The sequence below is a fragment of the Oryx dammah genome, unplaced genomic scaffold, assembly GCF_014754425.2.
Source record: "Oryx dammah isolate SB20612 unplaced genomic scaffold, SCBI_Odam_1.1 HiC_scaffold_17, whole genome shotgun sequence".
Taxonomy (NCBI): domain Eukaryota; kingdom Metazoa; phylum Chordata; class Mammalia; order Artiodactyla; family Bovidae; genus Oryx; species Oryx dammah.
Genome location: NW_024070201.1, coordinates 36,807,591 through 36,833,966, shown reverse-complemented (window position 1 = coordinate 36,833,966; position 26,376 = coordinate 36,807,591). Strand labels below are relative to the sequence as shown.

The 26,376-nt window shown below is 39.8% G+C and overlaps 2 protein-coding genes across 2 annotated transcripts; one reads left to right on the top strand and one right to left on the bottom strand.

Moving 5' to 3' along the window:
- Nucleotides 1–1,504: 1,504 nt before the first annotated feature.
- On the bottom strand, nt 1,505–3,762 carry LOC120876419 (F-actin-capping protein subunit alpha-1-like). Its single transcript, XM_040258300.1, has one exon. It carries the CDS (start codon nt 3,752–3,754, stop codon nt 2,894–2,896), a length of 861 nt encoding a protein of 286 aa, XP_040114234.1. The 5' UTR covers nt 3,755–3,762; the 3' UTR covers nt 1,505–2,893.
- A 1,514-nt stretch (nt 3,763–5,276) lies between these two features.
- LOC120876418 (coilin-like) lies at nt 5,277–6,992 on the top strand. The gene is given in 4 exon segments (XM_040258299.1): nt 5,277–5,497; nt 5,499–5,738; nt 5,740–6,376; nt 6,378–6,992. Coding segments are annotated over 4 exon segments (1,665 nt in total). The 3' UTR covers nt 6,945–6,992.
- Nucleotides 6,993–26,376: the final 19,384 nt, after the last annotated feature.

Here is a 26,376-nt window from a genome sequence, read left to right as displayed (position 1 = left end):
GTGTAAACTTTTCTTTTCAGCTCATGCTTTATCTTGAAAGATACTTTCTCACTGGGAGAAAGTTTTATTATATATAGTTTGATTACTTGGGCTCAAATCTGACTCTAAGACTCACTGTCCCTGTGCACCCTGTGCACCAGTTAGCTGGTGGCAGAGTTAGGGTTCAATTCTGGGCAACTTGGCTCCAGAATCCAGGTGTTTTGGACTCTCAAAACTCTCAGAACATGCTAAATATGGTTATCATTTCCCTGGGTTTTTTCTTCCTTGTATCAGGGCATCAATTCTTAATCTGCATCAATTCTTAATCATGCTTAAAATTCATTTAGAGTCTGATATTTGTCAATTGTACTTCTAAGGAGTATTGTTACTTTCGATATACTTTGTAAAGTGTAATTTCTAATTGCACTAGGAATGACCTATCTTTGCACTGTCCAGGCCCTGTGGCTTCTTGCCTTTCTCTAATTTGAGCACTCTGTCTTGTGTATCTAGGTGATCAGCATTCTGCCAGTTACAGTGACAAGACAGGGATTCAGTTCTGCCTGCCTTAGTGGGAAGAGTTGATTCCTGGTTGAGATTCGATCTCGCATGACTGCTGCCCCGTGGGGGCATTCTTGTTTTATCATTTCATGTTCATTCTTATGTGGACAATAGTTGAATAGTTGGGTTCACTTATGTTATATCACACACATCATTCATACATTGCAAATATTATTTGTAACAGTTGTTTATAAGCTCTCCACCCAGGACCTTGTTTGGTAAAATATGATATTTTAATAATTAGGAAAATCTTTTTTGACAATCAAGTAACTTTTATTTTATCTTTACTTATTCCTTCTTTGATGCTTTTTTCCTTTATGTAGATATGAGTTGCTTACCTGTATTATTTTCCTTCTAAAGAAATTTCTTTTAACATTTCTTGTAAGGCAGGTCTATTGGCAACAAGTTTCCTCAACTTTATTTATTTATTAAAAATATTTATATTTACTTATTTATTTGACTGTGATGGGTCTTAGTTGTGGCACATGGGATCTTCAATCCTCATTGTGGCATGTGAGATCTTTAGTTATGGTATGTGAACTCTTAGTTGCAGCATGTGGGATCTAGTTCCTTGACCAGGGATTGAACCCAGGCCTCCAGCATTGGGAATATAGTATCTTAGCCACTGGATCACTAGGGAAGTCCCCTTCAATTTTAATTTGTCTGAGAAAGTCTTTATATTGCCTTCACTTTTGGAGAATAATTTCAAAGGGTACAGAATTCTAGGTTGATGGGATTTTTTTTTTTCCCTTAACACTAAGTAGTTCATTCCCCTCTCTTCTTGCTTGCATGGGTTCTGAGGAAAAGTCAGGTGTAATTTTCATCTTTTTCCTCTATAGGTAAGATGCTTTTTAAACTCTGGCTTTTTCCTTTATCTTTGATTTTCTGTAGTGGAAAATTATGTGTCTACTTATAGGGGTTTCTTTGTTGTTATTATTTGGTTGGTTGTTTTTTTTTTTTTAACAAGTAATACAAATATATTTTATTTGAAATAAACAAAAATGCTTACACAAATCAACAGGTCACTTAAAAATAAACTCTTGCTTGACTGTATTACTCAGCAAAAACAAAGCCAAAACACAAACACCCTTCTTTTTTGACGTGTGTTTGGAGGAAGACACTACTCGGTTTTTAAAAAACTGACCTTCCCTTAAGGCCGGGTCATAGAAGTGTAAACAATGTAAATGAATCCACCATTACCAGTTGTCATATCATAGCATGTCACCTGTGTATTCTGAGATCACACCTGTACCTGCCAATAAACCTGGGAAGGGTTGCTATATCACAGTTATATTTGAGTTGGCAGGCAGGACAGAGGAAGAGTAATTTGGAATAAGTATTACATCCTATTTAGAACAAATCACTAGTATTCCCTTAAATAACAGGTTACAACAGAAAGATATGGCCTGAAAGTTATCTTTTTCACTTTGGTTCATTTTTAGTTTTTTGTTTGTGATTAACATAGTTGTTTGATTCATTCACTTCTAGTACAATCCTGCCACAAAGTATCAAAGCACAAAATACCTGTTATTCCTTCAACATCTGCATTTCTTCAAGTTTTATACTCTACTATACCCCTAGTATGTCAGCAGTTTTCAAATATTAAAAAAGCAGTAATAAAAATGGATAACACTCTTCTAAAAATGCACGTCTATAACTATAATGGTACTAGGTGGGAAGGAGACAATGAGGGAAAGGGAAAAAGCAAACATGTTGATGTAGGGAATGTGGTTCAAGTCTTTGGATTTAAAAACAACTTCCCCAGAGAAGTTGGCTATGATGGAATTTCCACAAAACTTCCTTGGCCTCTAAAATGAACCTGAAAAGACCCAATCCAAACATATGAAACTACAGTTAAGAGATGTTATAAATGATGATCAAAGCAACTGGAGGGAGAAGGATGAATGTGTCTTCCATTCAGCTACAGTTTGCAGCACAGCCTCTTCAGCTGTTGGTTAATCAGTAAAAACCACTGAACAGCAGAAGTACTTTGAAGGATGGGGTGGAAAAGTATTGAATATATTACCTGTCTATGTCAGTAACAGGGCTTCATGGCTAGGAAAATTTTCTAAACAGTAAAATGACTCCAGGGTAGATATCTCTCTCCATCATTAAATGTGGCAGAATTAAAAAAAAAATTTACAAGTAGACATAGTGAAAACAAAATTACAAGGCAGAAAACACAAAAGAATCAAGACAATGGTCTAGGTTCAACAGTATTCTATTAGGCTAGAAAACCTGTTAACTTTTGAAAGCCCTAGCAAAATATCACTCTTGTTTAAAAATCACTTATTTGTCATATGACCACATGTTGAATCCTTTCTTTCCATGTACTGAAGAATCCTACATTCAGCCTTTAAGCATTCTGCATTTCTTTGCCAATCTTGTGGCTGAGTATCTTGTTCCAGTCGACTTTGGTGCGGGTAACAGGAAGTTGCCGACGCAAGGCTTTGAATGTGGTGTCTGACATTGTTTGATAGTTTTCACTAGTTGCTGTCTGATACTCATTTTCTGCATGCTCTATGTTTTTAATAAACTCCTTGGCAGTCTGGGCTTCATTCGAAACAGTTACTGAATCCTGTACATCTTTATAACTAACCAACTGAACATTGCCATCTTCATAATAGTGAACCTGAATCTTAAGTACTCCAACCACCTGGGCTGTAGGTGGTGTGATGGTGAACTTCCATTCTGATCTCCAGTGACCATTCCAGAAGTTTTTAGGCTGAAACTGGTGGCTTTCAATACATGCAATAATGGTCTGTTGCCCATCTATAGTTTTAGCATAAACAGTACAGAAGCCGTTGGAATAATGATCTTTCACATAGGCCCTTAAAGCACTGTCACAGGATTCTCTCCAAGACTTCAGACCTCCATCTACTTCTTCTGGCTGGGGGTCACTTACTTCTTTCCATAAGTGATCAAACTTAAAGGAAATTTTGTTTCTTGGATCTAAAAATCTGCTATTACCCAGGTCACCATGTTCTGTAATTAAGACCTGATCTTCATATCCTTCTATCTTCACAGGCATGAACTGATCCATGTTATACTGGGCAAATGCATGTGCCGCCCCTTCCCTGAGGAGATTATCATTATTAAGTAGTAGCCGGACATCGTTGAACACTTCATTGAATTCCCCTGGCGGTGCATGAGTGATAAATTTAGCAGCTATGCGTACTTTCTCCTCATCCGACACCCGATCCTCGAAGTCGGCCATCTTGGGCTGCTCTCTGGTTTTTGTTTTTTGCATTTATTCTGCTTGATGTTCTCTTAGCTTTGTGGATCTATGGTTTGCTGTCTGACATTAATTCATAGTAAGTCTCAGTCATTATTGTTTCAAATATATCTTCTTTCCCTTTCTCTTTCTCTTCTTCTAATATTTTTATTACACATAGGTTACACCTTTTGTAGCTGTCCCCTAGTCCTTGGATATTTACTTTGTTTTTTTGCTTTTCTGTTTTGGAGGTTTCTGTTGACATAGCCACGATTCTAAGATTCTTTCCTCAGCCATAGCCAGTTAACTAAGATCATTAAAGGCATATTTCATTTTATTACAATGTTTTATAACTCCCAACATTTCTTTTGGATTCTTTTCACCTCTCTACTTAAATGTCTCACTATTCTTGCATGCTATCTACTTTATCTGTTAGTTCAGTTCAGTCACTCAGTCATGTCAGACTTTTTGTGACCCCATGGACTGCAGCACACCAGGCCTCCCTGTCCCTCACAACTCCCGGAGTTTACCCAAACCCATGTCCACTGAGTTGGTGATGCCATCCAACAGTCTCATCCTCTGTCATCCCCTTCTCCTCCTGCCTTCAATCTTTCCCAGCATCAGGGTCTTTTCAAATGAGTCAGTTCTTCACATCAGGTGGCCAAAATATTGGAGTTTCAGCTTCAACATCAGTCCTTCCAATCAGTATTCAGGACTGATTTCCTTTAGGATGGACTGGTTGGATCTCCTTGCAGTCCAAGGGACTCTCAAGAGTCTTCTCCAACACCACAGTTCAAAACCATCAATTCTGTGCTCAGCTTTCTTTATAGTCCAACTCTCATATCCATACATGACTACTGGAAAAACCATAGCCTTGACTAGACAGACCTTTGTTGGCAAAGTAATGTTCTGCTTTTTAATATGCTGTCTAGGTTGGTCATAACTTTTCTTCCAAGGAGTAAGTGTCTTTTAATTTCATGGCTGCAATCACCATCTGCAGTGATTTTGGAGTCCAAAAAAACAAAGTCTGTCACTTCTTCTCCATCTATTTGCCATGAAGTAATGGGACCAGATGCCATGATCTTTGTTTTCTGAATGTTGAGTTTTAAGCCAACTTTTTCACTCTCTTCTTTCATCAAGAGGCTCTTTTGTTCTTCTTTACTTTCTGCCATAAGGGTGGTGTTATCTGCATGCTGCTGCTGCTGCTGCTAAGTCGCTTCAGTCGTGTCCGACTCTGTGCGACCCCATAGACGGCAGCCCACCATATCTGAGGTTATTGATATTTCTCCTGGTAATCTTGATTTCAGCTTGTGCTTCATCCAGCCTGGTGTTTCTCATAATGCACTCTGCATAAAAGTGAAATAAGCAGGGTGACAATATACAGCCTTGACGTACTCCTTTTCCTATTTGAAGCCAGTCTGTTGTTCCATGTCCAGTTCTAACTGTTGCTTCCTGACCTGCATACCGATTTCTCAAGAGGGAGGTCATTCCCATCTCTTTATGAATTTTCCAGGCATCGAGCAAGATGGCAGCCTCTAAGACAGTTAGGCTATGGCTTCAATTCGATTACCCACCGCCTGGCACCTTGCACTGCACGTCTTTCTGGCTTCTCATTGACCTGAACCGATGCCAGGTCATCATGGACCTCATCAGTCTGATCCACCAGCGCTTCGGCTTCAGTTCCGGGGCCCTCCTGGGCCTCTACTTGGAGGGGGCGCTATTGCTCCCCGCCGAGAATGCACACCTGCATTAAATTAGAAGAGAAAGGAATTGCTGAGAGTCCTGTAACAGTTAGTAATGGGGATAGTACTCGTTTATTACCTAGAAAAGCAAAGAAGTGGGCATTTAAGTTGGACGAAGATGAAGAAATTGAACTAGACTACAGAAATTCAAAGAAGCACTGGAAGAGGCATGAGAACCATAACAGTGAGAAGACCTTGGATTTAGAACCGAAAGCCGCCACAGACCAGAGTATGAGTAAAAAAAATGAGGAAAAACAAAGCCACGTGTGATGCAGTGGAGGTTGATGATGGAGAGACTGCAAAAAAGTCGCCGAAGAAAAAGGAGAAACGTGAATATAAAAAACATGCCAAGACTCCCAAGTCTTCTAAAGCACAGTCTGTGAAAGAGTGGACCATCCAGAAGTCCACCCCTAAAGCTCTTCCTGCTAGAAACAGCCTTGTGGAAGACAACAGGAAAGGTGGCATGGTCGTCCATACAAAACACAGTCCTGATTCCTCCTCGGAGTCTGAGTCTTACCACGAACCAACCAGTGATGGTCTCAGCAACGTCATCTTGGAGGTCAGACATTCCTCAGAGAAAATCTCGACTGACGTGTCAAAGGATGGATCCTCTGTGAAAACCACAGCTGCAAACAAAGTGGTTCCAAAAACTGGTTTTACCTCTGTCCCTGTCAAGGGCAAGACCTCCAGAACATCATCTTGTTCAGACTCTAGTTCAGAGTCAGACGATCAATGCGTGATGCTAAAAAGCACCCCAGAGTGTACTGCAGAATTCTTAAAGACTGTAGGCCTCTTTGTAGGAAGAAACTGTCCACGGCCATCATCACAGGCTCCAAACACCTCTGGATGGAAGCAGTCGGACCCAAACAGTCCTCTGTCCTCCTCCCAACGTGACTCTCCCCTCCAGTCTGGGAAGAGATTGGGGCAGAGGAGAGGACCTTCTTTCCTGGAAGGGAGTGAGGGGGCGGGGTTTGCAGGGGAGAGGTCGAGGAAGAGGGCATGCTGTTCGCTATGTTTTAAATAGAAAGGCCGACTATCAGAAGCAACAACAGTTGAATGAAATGGTGACAAACTCATCTACCATCATCCAGAATCCCATAGAGACACACAAGAAGGACTACAGTCTCTTACCACTGTTAGCAGCTGCTCCTCAAGTTGGAGAAAAGATTGCATTTAAGCTTTTGGAACTAACATCCAATTATTCTCCTGATGTCTCTGACTACAAGGAAGGAAGAATATTAAGCCATAACCCAGAGACCCAGCAAGTAGACAAAGAAATTCTTTCATCCTTACCTGCTATGAAAGAACCTGGGAAATATGATTTGGTTTATCACAACGAAAATGGAGCTGAGGTAGTGGAGTATGCTGTGACACAGCAGAAGAGGATAACGGTTTTTTGGAGAGAGTTAATTGATCCAAGACTGATTATCGAATCTCCGAGTAACACATAAAGTGTGGAGCTTCCCCGAGTATGACCTCTCCACCTCGTGGTTTATAAATGTCTTGTGAAAGTGACTATAACCTGAACTGTTTTTTTTTTTAAAGATTTGTGAGTTTTTAAAAAAACAAAACAAAACAAAAACAAAAACAAGAATTTCCCACAGTTTGTGGTGATCCACACAGTCAAAGGGTTTGGCATAGTTAATAAAGCAAAAATAGATGTTTTTTCTGGAACTCTCTTGCTTTTTCTATAATCCAACGGATGTTGGCAATTTGATCTCTGGTTCCTCTGCCTTTTCTAAAACCAGCTTGAACATCTAGAAGTTCACAGTTCACGTACTGCTGAAGCCCGACTTGGAGAATTTTGAGCATTACTTTACTAGCATGAGAGATGAGTGCAATTGTGCAGTAGTTTGAGCATTCTTTGGCATTGCTTTTATTTGAGATTGGAATGAAAAGTGACCTTTTCCAGTCCTGTGGCCACTACTGAGTTTTCCAAATTTGCTGGCATATTGAGTGCAGCACTTTCACAGCATCATCTTTTAGGATTTGAAATAGCTCAGCTGGAATTCTATCACCTCCACTAGCTTTGTTCGTAGTGATGCTTCCTAAGGCCCACTTGACTTCACTTTCCAGGATGTCTGGCTCTAGGTGAGTGATCACACCATCGTGATTATCTGGGTCATGAAGATCTTTTTTGTATAGTTCTTCTGTGTATTCTTGCCTCCTCTTCTTAATATCTTCTGCTTCTGTTAGGTCCCTACCATTTCTGTCCTTTATTGAGCCCATCTTTGCATGAAATGTTCCCTTGCTATCTCTAATTTTCTCAAAGAGATCTCTAGTCTTTTCCATTCTATTGTTTTCCTCTATTTCTGTGCACTGATCACTGAAGAAGGCTTTCTTATCTCTCCTTGTTTTTCTTTGGAACTCTACTTTCAAATGCATATATTTTTCCTTTTCTCCTTTGTTTTTCACTTCTCTTCTTTTCTAGCTATTTGTAAGGCCTCCTCAGACAGCCATTTTGCTTTTTTGCATTTCTTTTTCTTGGGGATGGTCTTGATCCCTGTCTCCCGTACAATGTCATGAACCTCTGTCCGTAGTTCATCAGGCACTCTGTCTATCAGATCTAATCCCTTGAATCGATTTTTCACTTCCACTGTATAATCATAAGGGATTTGATTTAGGTCATATCTGAATGGTCTAGTGGTTTTCCCTGCTTTCTTCACTTTAAGTCTGAATTTGGCAATAAGGAATTCATGATCTGAGCCACAGTCAGCTCCTGGTCTTGTTTTTGTTGCCTGTATAGAGCTTCTCCATCTTTGGCTGCAAAGAATATAATCAGTCTGATTTTGGTATTGACCATCTGGTGATGTCCATGTGTAGACTCTTCTTTTGTGTTGTTGGAAGAGGGTGTTTGCTATGAGCAGTGTGTTCTCTTGGCAAAACTCTATTAGCCTTTGCCCTGGTTCATTCTGTACTCCAAGGCCTAATTTGCCTGTTACTCCAGGTGTTTCTTGACTTCCTACTTTTGCATTCCAGTCCCCTATAATGAAAAAGACATCTTTTTTGGGTGTTAGTTCTAAAAGGTCTTGTAGGTCTTCATAGAACTGTTCAACTTCATCTTCTTCAGCATTACTGGTAGGGGTATAGAGTTGGATTACTGTGATATTGAATGGTTTGCCTTGGAAATGAACAGAGATCATTCTGTCATTTTTGAGATTGCATCCAAGTACTGTATGTCGGACTCTTTTGTAGACTATGATGGTACTCCATTCTAAGGGACTCTTGCCCACAGTAGTAGATATAATGGTCATCTGAGTTAAATTCACCCATTCCCATCCATTTTAGTTTGCTGATTCCTAAAATGGTGATTTCACTCTGCCATCTCCTGATTGACCACTTCCAATTTGCCTTGATTCATGGACCTAACATTCCAGTTTCATATGCAATATTGCTCTTTACATCATTGGACCTTGCTTCTATCACCAGTCACATCCACAACTGGGTGTTTTTGCTTTGTCTCTGTCTCTTCATTCTTCCTGGAGTTATTTCTCCACTGATCTCCAGTAGCATATTGGGTACCTACCGACCCAGGGAGTTTATCCTTCAGTGTTATATCTTTTTGCCTTTTCTTTTAAAAAAATTTTTTTTTTATTTTTACTTTATTTTGCTTTACAATACTGTATTGGTTTTGCCATACATTGACATGAATCAACCATGGGTGTACATGAGTTCCCAATCCTGAACCCCCCTCCCACCTCCCACCCTATATCATCTCTCTGGATCATCCCCGTGCACCAGCCCCAAGCATCCTGTATCCTGTATCAAACATAGGCTGGTGATTCATTTCTTACCTGATAGTATACATGTTTCAATGCCATTCTCCCAAATCATCCCACCCTCGCCCTCTCCCACAGAGTCTAAAAGTCCGTTCTATACATCTGTGTCTCTTTTGCTGTCTCACATACAGGGTTATCATTACCATCTTTCTAAATTCCATATATATGAGTTAGTATACTGTATTGGTGTTTTTCTTTCTGGCTTACTTCACTCTGTATAATAGGCTCCAGTTTCATCCACCTCATTAGAATGGATTCAAATGTATTCTTTTTAATGGCTGAGTAATACTCCATTGTGTATATGTACCACAGGTTTCTTATCCATTCATCTGCTGATGGACATATAGGTTGTTTGCATGTCCTGACTATTATAAACAGTGCTGCGATGAACATTGGAGTACACGTGTCTCTTTCAATTCTGGTTTCCTCGGTGTGTATGCCCAGCAGTGGGATTGCTGGGTCATAAGGCAGTTCTATTTGCAATTTTTTAAGGAATCTCCACACAGTTCTCCATAGTGGCTGTACTAGTTTGCATTCCCACCAACAGTGTAAGAGAGTTCCCTTTTCTCCACACCCTCTCCAGCATTTATTGCTTGTAGACTTTTGGATCGCTGCCATTCTGACTGGCGTGAAATGGTACCTCATTGTGGTTTTGATTTGCATTTCTCTGATAATGAGTGATGTTGAGCATCTTTTCATGTGTTTGTTAGCTATCCATATGTCTTCTTCAGAGAAATATCTATTTAGTTCTTTGGCCCATTTTTTTGATTGGGTCATTTATTTTTCTGGACTTGAGCTGCATAAGTTGCTTGTATATTTTTGAGATTAGTTGTTTGTCAGTTGCTTCATTTGCTATTATTTTCTCCCATTCAGAATGCTATCTTTTCACCTTGCTTATAGTTTCCTTTGTTGTGCAGAAGCTTTTAATTTTAATTAAATCCCATTTGTTTATTTTTGCTTTTATTTCCAGTATTCTGGGAGGTGGATCATAGAGGATCCTGCTGTGATTTATGTCGGAGAGTGTTTTGCCTATGTTCTCCTCTAGGAGTTTTATAGTTTCTGGTTTTATGTTTAGATCTTTAATCCATTTTGAGTTTATTTTTGTGTATGGTGTTAGAAAGTGACCTAGTTTCATTCTTTTACAAGTGGTTGACCAGTTTTCCCAGTACTTGTTAAAGAGATTGTCTTTAATCCATTGATTATTCTTGCCTCCTTTGTTGAAGATAAGGTGTCCATAGGTGTGTGGATTTATCTCTGGGCTTTCTATTTTGTTCCATTGATCTATATTTCTGTCTTTGTGCCAGTACCATACTGTCTTGATGACTGTGGCTTTGTAGTAGAGCCTGAAGTCAGGCAGGTTGATTCCTCCAGTTCCATTCTTCTTTCTCAAGATTGCTTTGGCTATTCGAGGTTTTTTATATTTCCATACAAATTGTGAAATTATTTGTTCTAGCTCTGTGAGAAATACTGCTGGTAGCTTGTTAGGGATTGCATTGAATCTGTAGATTGCTTGGGGTAGTATACTCATTTTCACTATATTGATTCTTCTGATCCATGAACATGGTATATTTCTCCATCTATTAGTGTCCTCTTTGATTTCTTTCATCAGTGTTTTATAGTTTTCTATATATAGGTCTTTAGTTTCTTTAGGTAGGTATATTCCTAAGTATTTCATTCTTTTTAATTGCAATGGTGAATGGGATTGTTTCCTTAATTTCTCTTTCTATCTTCTCATTATTAGTGTATAGGAATGCAAGGGATTTCTGTGTGTTGATTATATATCCTGCAACTTTACTATATTCATTGATTAGCTCTAGTAATTTTCTGGTGGAGTCTTTGGGGTTTTCTATGTAGAGGATCATGTCGTCTGCAAACAGTGAGAGTTTTACTTCTTCTTTTCCAATTTGGATTCCTTTTATTTCTTTTTCTGCTCTGATTGCTGTGGCCAAAACTTCCAGAACTATGTTGAATAGTGGTGGTGAAAGTGGGCACCCTTGTCTTTTTCCTGACTTTAGGGGAAATGCTTTCAATTTTTCACCATTGAGGATAATGTTTGCTGTGAGTTTGTCATATATAGCTTTTATTATGTCAAGGTATGTTCCTTCTATTCCTGCTTTCTGGAGAGTTTTTATCATAAATGGATGTTGGATTTTGTCAAAGGCCTTCTCTGCATCTATTGAGATAATCATATGGCTTTTATTTTTCAATTTGTTAATGTGGTGAATTACATTGACTGACTTGCAGATATTGAAGAATCCTTGTATCCTTGGGATAAAGCCCACTTGGTCATGGTGTATGATCTTTTTAATGTGTTGTTGGATTCTGATTGCTAGAATTTTGTTAAGGATTTTTGCATCTCTGTTCATCAGTGATATTGGCCTGTAGTTTTCTTTTTTTGTGGCATCTTTGTCAGGTTTTGGTATTAGGGTGATGGTGGCCTCATAGAATGAGTTTAGAAGCTTACCTTCCTCTGCAATTTTCTGGAAGAGTTTGAGTAGGATAGGTGTTAGCTCTTCTCTAAATTTTTGGTAGAATTCAGCTGTGAAGCCGTCTGGACGTGGGCTTTTGTTTGCTGGAAGATTTCTGATTACAGTTTCAATTTCCGTGTTTGTGATGGGTCTATTAAGATTTTCTATTTCTTCCTGGTTCAGTTTTGGAAAGTTGTACTTTTCTAAGAATTTGTCCATTTCTTCCACGTTGTCCATTTTATTGGCATATAATTGCTGATAGTAGTCTCTTATGATCTTTTGTATTTCTGTGTTGTCTGTTGTGATCTCTCCCTTTTCATTTCTAATTTTATAGATTTGATTTTTCTCCCTTTGTTTCTTGATGAGTCTGGCTAATGGTTTGCCAGTTTTATTTATCCTTTCAAAGAACCAGCTTTTGGCTTTGTTGATTTTTGCTATGGTCTCTTTTGTTTCTTTTGCATTTACTTCTGCCCTAATTTTTAAGATTTCTTTCCTTCTACTAACCCTGGGGTTCTCCATTTCTTCCTTTTCTAGTTGCTTTAGGTGTAGAGTTAGGTTATTTATTTGACTTTTTTCTTGTTTCTTGAGGTATGCCTGCCTGTATTGCTATGAACTTTCCTCTTAGCACTGCTTTTACAGTGTCCCACAGGTTTTGGGTTATTGTGCTTTCATTTTCATTCGTTTCTATGCATATTTTGATTTCTTTTTTGATTTCTTCTGTGATTTGTTGGTTATTCAGCAGCATGTTGTTCAGCCTCCATATGTTGTAATTTTTAATAGTTTTTCTCCTGTAATTGAGATCTAATCTTAATGCATTATGGTCAGAAAAGATGCTTGGAATGATTTCAATTTTTTTGAATTTAGCAAGGTTAGATTTATGGCCCAGGATGTGATCAATCCTGGAGAAGGTTCTGTGAGCACTTGAGAAAAAGGTGAAATTCATTGTTTTGGGGTGAAATGTCCTATAGATATCAATTAGGTCTAACTGGTCTATTGTATCGTTTAAAGTTTGTGTTTCTTTGTTAATTTTCTGTTTAGTTGATCTGTCCATAGATATGTGTGGGGTATTAAAGTCTCCCACTATTATTGTGTTATTGTTAATTTCCCCTTTCATACTTGTTAGCATTTGTCTTACATATTGCAGTGCTCCTATGTTGGGTGCATATATATTTATAATTGTTATATCTTCTTGGATTGATCCTTTAATCATTATGTAGTGGCCTTCTTTGTCTCTTTTCACAGCCTTTGTTTTAAAGTCTATTTTATCGGATATGAGTATTGCTACTCCTGCTTTCTTTTGGTCTCTATTTGCATGGAATATCTTTTTCCAGCCCTTCACTTTCAGTCTGTATGTGTCCCTTGTTTTGAGGTGGGTCTCTTGTAGGCAGCATATATAGGGGTCTTGTTTTTGTACCCGTTCAGCCAGTCTTTGCCTTTTGGTTGGGGCATTCAACTCATTTACATTTAAGGTAATTATTGATAAGTATGATCCCGTTGCCATTTAATTTATTGTTTTGGGTTTGGGTTTATATGCCCTTTTTGTGTTTCCTCTCTAGAGAATATCCTTTAGCATTTGTTGGAGAGCTGGTTTGGTGGTGCTGAATTCTCTCAGCTTTTGCTTGTCTGTAAAGCTTTTGATTTCTCCTTCATATTTGAATGAGATCCTTGCTGGGTACAGTAATCTGGGCTCTAGGTTATTTTCTTTCATCACTTTAAGTATGTCTTGCCATTCCCTCCTGGCCTGAAGTGTTTCTGTTGAAAGATCTGCAGTTATTCTTATGGGAATCCCCTTGTGTGTTATTTGTTGTTTTTCCCTTGCTGCTTTTAATATTTGTTCTTTGTGTTTGATCTTTGTTAATTTGATTAATATGTGTCTTGGGGCATTTCGCCTTGGGTTTATCCTGTTTGGAACTCTCTGGGTTTCTTGGACTTGGGTGATTATTTCCTTCCCCATTTTAGGGAAGTTTTCAACTATTATCTCCTCAAGTATTTTCTCATGGTCTTTCTTTTTGTCTTCTTCTTCTGGGATTCCTATAATTCGAATGTTGGAGCATTTCATATTGTCCTGGAGGTCTCTGAGATTGTCCTCATTTCTTTTAATTCGTTTTTCTTTTTTCCTCTCTGATTCATTTATTTCTACCATTCTATCTTCTATTTCACTAATCCTATCTTCTGCCTCTGATATTCTACTATTTTTTGCCTCCAGAGTGTTTCTGATCTCATTTATTGCATTATTCATTAACTCTTTCTTATTTCTTCTAGATCCTTGTTAAACCTTTTTTGCATCTTCTCAATCCTTGTCTCCAGGCTATTTATCTGTGATTCCATTTTGATTTCAAGATTTTGGATCATTTTCACTATCATTATTTGGAATTCTTTCTCAGGTAGATTCCCTATCTCTTCCTTTTTTGTTTCGTTTGGTGGGCATTTCTCCTGTTTCTTTACCTGCTGGGTATTCCTCTGTCTCTTCATCTTGGTTATATTGCTGTGTTTGGGGTGACCTTTCTGTATTCTGGGAATTTGTGGAGTTCTCTTTATTATGGAGTTTCCTCGCTGTAGGTGGGGTTGTATCAGTGGCTTGTCAAGGTTTCTGTTAGGGAAGCTTGTGTCGGAGTTCTGGTGGGTAGAGCTGGATTCCTTCTCTCTGGAGTGCAATTAAGTGTCCAGTAATGAGTTATGAGACGTCTTTGGTTTTGGAGTAACTTGAGCTGCCTGTATATTGAAGCTCAGGGGTGTGTTCCTGTGTTGCTGGAGAATTTCTGTGGTATGTCTTGCTGTGGAACTTGTTGGCCCTTGGGTGGTGCTTGGTTTCAGTGTAGGTATGGAGGCATTTGATGAGCTCCTATCGATTAATGTTCCCTGGATTCAGGAGTTCTCTGATGTTCTTTGGACTTAAGCCTCCTGCTTCTGGTTTTCAGTCTTATTTTTACAGTAACCTCAAGACTTCTCCATCTATACAGCACTGATGATAAAACATCTAGGTTAAAGATGAAAAGTTTCTCCACATTGAGGGACACCCAGAGAGGTTCACTGTGTTACATGGAGAAGAGAAGAGGGAGGGGGTAATTAGAGGTGACTGGAATGAGATGAAGTGGAGTCAAAAGAGCAGAGAACAAGCTAGCCAGTAATCACTTCCTTATGTGCGCTCCTCAGTCTGGACTGCTCAGAGATGTTCATGGAGTTATACAGGGAAGAGGAGAGGGAGGAAGTAGACAGAGGTGGCCAGGAGGATAAAAGAGGGAAATGAAAAAGAGAGAGACAGATCCAGCCAGTAACCAGTTCCCTAAGTGTTCTCCATTGTCTAGAACATACAGAGATTCACAGAGTTGGGTAGAGAAGAGAAGGGGGAGGGAGGAGACAGAGACAACCTGGTGGAAAAAAAGGAGAGTCCAAAGGAGGAGAAAGTGGTCAAGCCAGTAATCTCACTCTCAGGTAAAATTGGGTACTGAAGATTTGGTTTTTAAATGTACAAAATTGACAACAAATACCAAAAAGCAAAGATTAAAAATCTAGAGTAGAGGTTGGATTTTCAAAAATACAATATTAAAGAAAAGAAGAAGAACAAGAAGGAAAAAAAAAAAAACCCAAAGTCACGAGAATTATTAAAAAACAACAACAACCACAAAAATATATATATATACTGCCTTTGCTTTAAAAATAGGGTCTTTTTTTTTGAAAAGTGATAGTTAGGTTATAAAAATTAAAATTAAAGGAGAAATAGAGGACTTAAAAATTTTAAGTTTTAAAAAAAGGAGAAGAAAAAAGAAAAAACAATCAAACAACAACATCAACAACAACAAAAAAAACGAGAATGGTCATAAAAATAGTAAAGATATTTCTGGGACTTTCTCTGGTGTTGTGGGCAGTGTGGGGTCACTTCCAAGGCGGTTCCTTCTGTTTAGCTTCTTCTGTTTGTTGGTCTCTTCAGTGTCTGATTTCTGCCCTGACACAAGGGGGGCGGTGGTGGACACTTTTTTTTTTTTTTTAGGCTCACTTGTTCAGTCGCGCTGTGGGGAGGGAGGGATGCTGCAAACAAATAACACTGGCGTGTGCTCGCAGTGTCTCAGCCACGCTGGGCATGCCCCTGCACACAGTGCACACTGCTCAGGCTCTACATTGCTCCACTGGGAGCCATCTGAGGCTGGCCCTAGGCTGCATGCACCTCCCCGGTCTAAGCCGCTCAGGCTCGGCTCTCAGGTAGCCCTCAGAGGCACAGATTCGATTTGGCCTGCATTTTGTGCCCTTCCCAGGACCGAGTAGCTCAGGTGTTTGGTGAGCGTGGTCGCTGCGACTTATCGCCTTTCCCTGCTGCTCAGTTTTCTGGGCGTACCGCTGGCGCCCCTTGTCAGGCAGGTGGTGACTGTCCAGAACCCCAGAAGTCTTAGTTAGCAAAGAAGCCTGCTTGCAGTTTGGTAGGTAAAGTCTCTCCGGGGCTGCAATTGCCCCCTTCCAGCCCTTATGGCTCTGGCTGCCTGTCACCGGTAGGGGATGGTCTGCAGCTGGCTATTTCTGTTCCATTCTTTGTTCTGTGTGCGGTCCTGGCGGTGTCTTATGTTAGAGCTTTTTGTGTGGTAGCTATCCCACAGTCTGGTATGCTAACCCTAGTTAGTTCGCTCTGGTTACATTCGGGGCATTCTGGCCCGATTCTTAAAAAGCACTGCAGCCCACGCTGCCCTGCCCAGCCCCCACTTGCTAGTGGCAGATGCAGGCATCTGTGCTACTTCTCTGCTGGGGGAGTTACCGTTGGGCTCATAATCTGTTGGTTTTAATTATTTATTTATTTTTCTTCCCTGTTATGTTGCCCTCTGTGCTTCCAAGGCTCACCACAGACTCGGCAGTGAGAGTGTTTCCTGGTGTTTGGAAACTTCTCTCTTTTTAAGACTACCTTCCCAGGACAGGACTCCCTTCCTGGGACGGAGCTCCCTCCCTACCTCCTTTGTCTCTTTTTTTGTCTTTTATATTTTTCCTACCTGTTTTTTAAGACAATGATCTGCTTTTCTGGATGCCTGATGTCCTCTGCCAGCATTCAGAAGTTGTTTTATAGAATTTACTCAGCGTTGAAATGTTCTTTTGATGAATTTGTGGGGGAGAAAGTGTTCTCCCCATCCTATTCCTCCGCCATCTTAGCTATTTCTCCCTCTTTTTGCCTTTTCATACTGTTCATGGGGTTCTCAAGGCAAGAATACTGAAGTAGTTTGCCATTCCCTTCTCCAGTGGACCACATTTTGTCAGAACTCTCCACCATGACCAGTCCATCTTGGGTGGCCCTACACAGCATGGCTCATAGCGGCATGTAGGACCACACAGAGTGGTGGCTGTGCTTCGCTGGAGCGGCCGTGAGGAGATACCCCACGTCCAAAGTCAGAGAAACCCCAGCAAGAAGGTAGGTCCTGGAGCGGCTGCGTGGCATTGGAACAGCTGTGATACCCCATACCCAAGGGCAAAGGTCTAACCATTAGAGCCCTTAGCATATTAACCACAGGTGTTTTAAATTCCAACATCCCTGTCATGTCTGCTTCTGATGCCTGCTCTGGATAGCCATATTGTGTCTTTCGGCTTTTAGTATGCCTTGCAATTTTTTATTGCTAGCTTAACATATTGCTAGCTAAACAGGCTTCCCTGGTGGCTCAGTGGTAAAGAACCCGCCTGCCAATGCTGGAGATACGTGTTTGATCCCTGAGTCTGGAAGATCCCTGGAGAAGGAAATGACAACCCAACTAGTATTCTTGCTGAATGAGCTATTGTATTTAAAAATGATTCCTTTTCACTTTCCCCTGCTGAAAGCACAGGAATTTTTTCTTTAGTATTTACTGTAAGAACCCAATCAAACTTCTGGAAGTAAATCTCACAAAATTGAGTTCCCTGCCCCCTCCCACATGCCTGAGACCCCCTGGATTTTTTGTAGTTGTCCACATGAATCCTCCAGCAACTGATAAATTACGGTTAGGTTTTCCCACCCCAGCCCTGATTCCCAAAGAGGTTATCCCTTCTTAGTCTCTGTTTCAGTAAGCCATGACTCCTTGCCTGCCTGTCTGTCTCTCCAGTTTTGCAGGCAGCTGTTTGCCCTTGTCCTCAACTATCTTATGGATCCTAGAAAAGCTGTTGATTTTTCAGTCTGTTCAGACTTTTATTTGTTAGTTTGGAGTGACAACTTCCACACTCATTTTATGCTGAACCAGAAACTGGAAGTGGCAATTAGTGACTTTAATGTAAAGATTTTAAATATTTAGGCATTATCATAGATTATGTACAATAACAACCTAAAGCAGTGGCTTTAATGTATGTTTCTAAAAATAATAGAAGTATATTTTTATAATGAAAACTCCATGTTATGTGGTTAATTGAGAATAAAAACCTACTCTTTGAACTCTATAAAATGACATAAACTAGAGATTGGCAAAAGATGAATGGTATTTTGTGAAACATGAAAATTACGTATAATACATGCCATATGTAAAATAGATAACCAGTGGGAATTTGCAGGGAGGTCAAAACTAGTGCTCTGTGACAATCTAGAGGTGTGGGATGGGGTGGGAAGTGGAAGGTAGCTTCAAGAGGGAGGGGACATCAGCTTATGGCTGATTCATGTTAATATACGGCAGCAACCAACACAATATTGTAAAGCAATTATCCTCCAATTAAAACTAAATTTTAAAAAAAAGAAGTTTACTATATGTATAAATAAAGTTTTATTGGAACACAGTCCCACTGTTACATCTTATGGATGGCTACCTTCACACTCTAGTAACAGAGCTGAGTAGCTATGACAGAGATTGTATAGCCTGCAAAGTCTAAAATAATTTACTATCTGTCCTTTGCAGAAAAAGTCTGCTGACCCCTTAAATAAACTAATACAAAGATAATGGGGCAGGCATTCTTGGTAAGACCAGGGTCCTGCATTGCTTGGTCAGGATCTGTTTGCCCATCTTTTCACAATGTGCAGCACTGTCATGCAACAGTGGATGCTGACTGCAATCAGAGGAGACAGTCAGAGAAAAATATTTAGCCTAATCCCATATAACATTCCATTCTTATCTTAATATGTATTTCCTTTTAAAATATGGTTCTTGTAAATTGTTGGTTTGTTTTCCAGAAATAAAACCATCATTGAGTGTAGAATTGTATTTTGAAAGCCTAAGTAAGAGAGGATTTTTTTTTCCAGAATGAAAATTGTTTTATTTTTCTCATTACCAAAATATGCATTTAGTGTAAAAAATTAGAAAAACAGAGAAGCATAATGTAAAAGTGAAAATCCCACCTCTCAGAGATAACCACCATCTGACATCAGTTTATCCTATGTCTTAAAAGAAAGAGGTGATATTTATTTTTCAGCCTGCCAAAGACCACTTGATACTGGTCTGGATGCAGTTAAAGATCCCCTTCCAAGGTGAGGGGAGCAGGTGGCTCAATGTCCTGCCCCAAAGGAAGCCCATTGGCTCTTTGCAGTTGTCCAAAGGTCAGGCAGGAAACCAACAGGTAGCTCAGTTTATATCAGCAATAAAAGCAGGAACATGCCATATAGAAAGCATTGGATATGCATGCTTTCATTTAACCATTCAATCAACCAGTGAATAGTAGGCATGCTGCTGCTACTATTGCTAAGTCGCTTCTGTCGTGCCTGACTCTCTGCGACCCCATAGACGGCAGCCCACCAGGTTCCTCCGTCCATGGGATTCTCCAGGCAAGAGTACTGGAGTGGGTTGCCATTACCTTCTCCCGAATAGTAGGCATACTAGTTCCCTATTGCTTTTGTAACAGATGACCACAAACGTAATGGCTTAGAATGACACAAATTTATTATTTTATAATTTTGGTGGTAACAAGTCTAAAATCAAGGTTTTGGAGGGCTGTGTTTCTTCCAGAGGCTTTAGGGAAGAATCTGTTTTCTTACCATTTCTGACTTCTTTCTAGAGGTAAACTGCATTCCTTGGCTTGTGCCTCTTCCTCTGTCTTCAGAACACATCACTTTAACATCTCTTTCTGTATCTCCTTTTCCCTTGGCATCTTGCCTCCCACTTATAAAGACCTTTGTGATTACCCTGGACCCACCCAGATAACCTGGGATAATTGCCCCACCTCAATATCCTTAATTTAATCCCATCTGTGAAGTTCCTTTTGCCATGTAAGGTAGCATATTCACAGATTCTTGGGACGTTTTTGAGAGATTATTATTCTGTCGACCACAATATGTGGGCACCTGCTTTGTTTCTGACACTGCTCTGAGCTCTTGGAAGTCAGAGTTGAATGAACACAGCTCCTCCCCCTTGAAAAGCTGACTTCCAGGCCCAAAGAAAGAACTTGGGGAAAGATATAGAAGAGTGAAGTGAATGGTGTAGCTGAGAGATGGTGATTAATTCAACATTTGGGAAATCTTTATATTGGTCAGTGCTCTTTGGCTGAAGCATTAGAAAGCAACTTGATCAGGCTTAAACAAAGGTGATTTTCTTAAATAGATGTACAGTAACAAAAGGAACCCAAGGGCAAAAGTGCAGCTGAGGCCCAGGAAGGCCTGAACCAGAAACTGGAAAATGGATCGAAACCCAGGCAACTTCTTTCCATGTGCCTGCTCCTGATGTCCAGTCCATATGGCTAAAATGACTACACCATAGCTTCTAAGCTTTTCTTTTCTCTTTTAAAAATATGGTCACTTTTCTCACTATTCAGATCCTCAGAAGAAAATCCAGTGTACTGTTGATTTCTGGTCTAATTCTTTCTGACCTTGGCAATATCACATAATAATGTCCACAGGGGAATCTCTGAAAAAGTCTTCACCTTGGGTGTTTGAATATCATAGTGCACTGCCATATAATGATATTTTTTTTTCCAAGGGGAAGTAGGTTGTTAATTTATTATCATTATTCTTAGATTATTGAGGGCCTAGAAACATAGGACAGATGTCAAAATAACATATCTGTCTGATTGCTCTGAGAGAAAATGAATAACATATCCTAATTCCTTTCCTTTGTTTAGTAATTTTGCTAGCTTCCTTTATTCAATGTGTATCTCTCTCTTATCCTGTGGTTCCTAACCCTGGCTGCAGAGTCACCTGGGAAATTTTTATAAAATATTCATGCCTCAGACCAATTGAATCAGAATCTGGGGTGGTAGCAGACGTCTGTGTTTTTAGAAAATACACTGGGTGAAATGAGCTCATGTAACAACTGGTGAAAATTGAATAAGGCCTGTAGTTTAGTTAATAGTATTGCACTGATATTAATGTCCTGGTTAGATCACTGGGGGAAGCTACTGAAGAGTACAAGGGAATTCTCTGTACTGTTTTTGCAACTTCTGGTAAGTCTGAAATTATCAAAAGAAAAAGATAAAAAGAAAAAATCCACAGAGGCTAACACAATATTGTAAAGCAATTTTTCTTCAATTAAAAATAAATAAATTTGAAAAAAAAATCCAAATGAACAAAGAGCCAAAAGAATCCACACTTTCCCCAAATAAAGAGTTGTCAATTTGACAAATTCATGTTTGAAAGTATTAAAAACAACAACAACATGCCCTCGGTGATTCTGAGGAGGATTGGGAATGTTTCCCTTAATGTATTTAGTAGACCTGAGTCCCTTTGTGTAAGATCAAACTGGATTCCCCTAATGAGAATTTCAACCAAACAAAGCTTCGATGGGATTAAATTTGGGAGAGTTTATAGGTAGAATTTATCTTCTGTTCTCAATCTCAGGGAATGTAGTAAAAGGTCAGAGCACCTCTTTTGTAATGCTGTAGAAATGACTCAGAAATTTCCTGTAGAAACTCAGCTGTAGGCTTCTGACACTCCAACCAATGTTATTTGTCCCCAGCATAAATGAGCAAACAGGCTTGGGGTTTAGGCTTCCTGTATAATTGACATTTTCTGCCTCCAGGCAGTGTGCTGAATGCTAAGAAGGTGATACAAAAGGATTATTGAATATTATATTTAATATGGAGTAAAAGGAACATGTGAAACTCTCTGCCCTTTTGTTGTTGTTATAGTGTCCTGAGATTTTTATCTCAAAGAAATTTAGCAAGTCAGAGTGTAGTCAGGCCTGAAAGGAGCAATCATTTTTGATCTAGGGCAAATCTCAAATAGAGGGAGGTTTCAGGGGTGAGAGAGATATTTTAGGATGTCACTTTGATTTCAAGAAATAATAAATTTCATTTCTAATAGAGCTATCAGTATTAGGAAGGTTCATGTTTTGTATTATTAATAGATTTCAGGCTTTATAAGCCACAAGTAGTACAACCATTTAAGTGCATTAGTGAGGAGTCTTTTTGTTTGTAAGTGACAGTAGTTTAAAGGAAAAGATTTATTGACTCACTAAGAAGTTGAAGGCATCCGTGCCTTCGGTTATGGCTGGCATCCCTGCCTTTAGTATTGAAGCAATGTCATTGAATTGACTCCATTTCTCTCCTGTGTTTCTATGTTAGCTCATTTCTCAGGATATTTTTTCCCAATGTGGTGGCAAAAAATGTATGCCAGCATTCTCAGGCATACGATTTCCTTTTAGCTAATGACTCTAAAGAAAATGAGCTCTGCTTTCCCAGTGGTGTGTGCTAAGTCGCTTCAGTCGTGTCCTCCTCTTTGTGACCCTATGGATTGTAGCCTGCCAGGCTCCTCTGTCCATGGGATTCTCCAGGCAAGAATATGGAGGAGTGGGTTGCCATGCCCTCCTCGAGGGGATCTTCCTGACCTAAGGATCGAACCTGCCTCTTTTACATCTCCTGCATTGGCAGGTGGGTTCTTTACCACTAGTGCACCAGGGAAGTGTCTTTCCCAGTGGTGGCGGTGGTGGTGGGTTAGTCACTAAATCATGTCTGACTCTTGCAACTCCATGAACTATAGCCCGCCCGGCTCCTCTGGCCATAGGATTTCCCAGGTGAGAATACTGGAGTGGGTTGCCATTTACTTCTCCAGGGAATCTTCCCAGAGATTGAATCTGTGTCTCCTGCATTGCCAGTGGATTATCAGACAAATTCCTAGGCACAGCTCTCATTGCACTGGCTTAAGTCACACGTCCATCTCTGAATCAATCACTGTTTTAACAGGAATCGGACTGCTGTTGGTCAGGCCTGAGTTGTATGCCTCTTCCTCAACCAAGATGAAGTCAGTTCTCCAGATTACCTGTGGAATGAAAATGGAGCAGAGGTGGTTTCCCAGAGAGCTGCTAGTCAAATAGAAGGTGATGGTTCCCAATGAATGAGGTTCATCTGTGGGCATTGGCTATAGCAGTAGACATCACTAGATGGGTGATATAGGGGAGTGATGATGATGCCCTGTGGTAACTAATACATCTTATTTGTGAGCATTCATGAGAAACTCACATTCATGAAACTCACATGGAGAAACTCCATCCCAGCATCCCAGCAGTAGCATGCTCAGGGCGGACATTGTTGGAAGCAGAAGAGATTGTCCATTAGCAGGTAAAGAGTCTGTGAAGCATGTATGAAACATGGGTGAAATCCTAATGAAAATCAAAGTGGGAATTCAAGGCCAGGCATTGTATAGCATGGCTTACAAGGGAACTGACTTCTTATGAAAAGCCTTATTTTGAATATTAGTCTATCTTATGAATTTTCTTTTATACTCTATACACTGCTGTTTGGGAAAGTGGAAACTAATTTCTTATGATGCAGAAGCAAGTTTTGGGGAAAAGAAAGAGAGAGTATCGAAGGAACTGAAGAGAAGAGGAACAGAGAAATGATGTGTATTTAGATCCAATTTAATGTCAGATTCATGAATATTTATGAATGAACATTATACAGCAATAAAAGCTTTTAAAATATTAGTCTTTTTCAACTGACCTCACACCTCATTCTGGAGGAGGCATATAACTCAGGCCTGGCCAATAGGAGTCTCCAACCCTGTGAAAACAGTGGTTGCTCCAGAGATGGAGATGTGACTTAAGCCAGCACAATGAGAGCCATGCCTCAGAGCTTGCCTGGAACCCCTGGGAAAGTAGTGCTCCTTTTCTCAGGGGATAATGGTTTCCCCATAAACTGTCCATAGGCTGAGAAATTTCCAGACATTTGAAAAAGGGGCCCCCCAAAAGCATCATGTGCTACTGCTGTTAACATGAACATGAAATGAAGGGAACCTTGGAGATCTGAACCATTGAGGAACATGCAGAAAGCCAGAAGCCACAATTTGATCTCCAAAAAGAACTTTAACAGGACGTGCTATACCAGATGCTAGTCCATGCTATAGGCTTGGAATATCTGAGTTGTTGTTGTTCAGTTGCTCAGTCATGTCTGACTCTTTGTAACCCCATGGACTGCAGTACGTCAGGCTTCCCTGTCCTTCACCATCTCCCAGAATTTGCTCAAACTCATGTCCACTGAGTTGATAATTCTATCCAACCATCTCATCCTCTGTCACCCGCTTCTCTTCCTGCCCTCAGTTTTTCCCAGTATCAGGGTCTTTTCCAGGTGGCCAAAGTATTGGAGCTTCAGCTTCAGCATCAGTCCTTCCAATTAATATTCAGAGTTATTTCCTTCAGGATTGACTGGTTTGAACTCATAGCTGTCCCAGGGACTCTCAAAAGTCTTCTCCACCATCACAATTTGGAAGCATCAATTCTTCAGTGCTCAGCCTTTATGGTTAGGAAAATTTAAAAATGGAAAGAGCAGTCTTTTGAGAAAGATGTAGAGAGTTATTGCAATCCTTTTCTAGGATCAATTACATATTCAGGTTTTAGAAAAAGATCAAACAATTCTTTTGAGTACTGTGTGTTGGGTTTTCTTGGGCACTGAATTAGACCCACTTCCCTACCAAAATGATCTCCACTCTTTTTTATAGGAATCTTTGAAAATATGTCATATATTTATTTATTTTTGACTGCACTGGGTCTTCATTGTTGCATGTGGGCTTTCTCTAGTTGCCATGAGCAGAGGCTGCTCTCTAGTTGCAATGTGCTGGCTTCTTTTGCTGCAGAGCATGGGCTTCAGTGGTTGTAGTGCATGGGGTCAGTTGCCCTGCAACATGTGGAATCTTCCTAAACCAGGGATCAAATCTGTGCCCCCTGCATTGGCAGGCAAATTCTTAACCACCGGACCACCAGGAAAGTCCCTACAGGGGTCTTTCTGAGCAGATCCAGGTAAGTAGGTGAGGAGGAAGCTTATTTCTGGGAAGGTTTTCTGTTAATTAGTAGTGCTGGGGTAACTCTTGGATTTAATGGATACTTTTTAAGTACATAATCATTTGGCTACTTCTATGTTTTAAACCTTTGGTTGATTTATGAAACAGATGGAATTGGTGAAAAGAGAATGGAAATGGAATGCAAAGATTAAGAGTTCCTATCTTGGCTTTAGCTTGTACTAGATGTATATCTTTGGAAAGTTAATGTGTTTCAGCTTGGCTATTTCAACCTATAAAGTAGATATAATACTACCTACTGCAAAGGCTTGCTTTAGACATTATTAGATATTAAAGGAGGTGAATAATCTTTCGAGATGCCTGGCATGTTTTAGGAAACAAACACCTGTCATGGGATCATAGGAAAAATATCTCACATTTCAGCTATAACACAGATCTGTCTGTGACCTGGTCTTTTTGATGAAATTTCCATAGAGCCAATGATTTACCATGTAAAGCCTCTAGGAGTGGTGATCTCAAAGAGGCTTTCAGGAAATATGTCCAGCACAGGAATTTTAGTAGATTGTCCCAAACCTATTTAGTCAGGGTTAAAGATGCTGGACCATCAATCTGAATATAAATACATACTTCTTTTTAAAAACCCCAGAGACAAATTACAAATTATGACCTATAAATGAACCCAGGGCATTTATGCTTCTTCTTGGAAGATTTCCAAGATGCCATTAAAGAGATTTGCTGTTAGTTATTGGTGGATTTAAGCATTACCCTCCCCCAACTCACCATGCCAAGGAATAGTGGTTAAGAATTGATCTGCTTGTTCCAGAGGGGCCAGCAAAAAATACTGCAAAAACTGCACCGGAAATATGCATATAACAATGTGTGTGATCTTATTGCAGGTGGCATTTGACTTAGTTTTTTTGGGCTGCCATAACAAAATAAAATAAACTGGGTAGCTTAAACAATAAAAATTTATTTCTCATGTACTCGGTGATTGGAAGTCCAAGATCAAGTTGTTGGCAACAAAGATTTCATTCTGATGCCTTTCCTCTTGGCTTTTAGGCAGCAGCCATCTTGCTGTGTGCTCACATGATCTCTTAGTGTGTGGAGAGATAAAGCACTAATCTCATCTTATAAGGACACTAATCCTTTCATGGGGACCCCATCCTCATGACCTCATCTAAACCTAATTCCCTTCCAAAGGCCTTATCTCCCATACCAACACACTGGGGGGTTAGAGCTTCAACATATGAATTTTGGGAGGATATAAACATTCAGTATTAACAGGATTTTGAGTGTCAAAACATGAGAGAAAATATGGCCACAAATCCAAAAGGCACATGATCTCTCGAATCTGACACTTCACCACAAAACTAATTGACTGTCTCATGAAGTTATCTTTACCTTCTTCCCTACCTATTTAAGTAATTTAAAAACCTATTCTACCTCATACCTGGAGGATTATTTTTATTTTAGTTTTATATTTGGTTGCACTGAGTCTTTATTGCCGTTGCAGTGAGTGGGGGCTACTTTTTGTTACAGTGCCCGGGCTTCTCATTGTGGT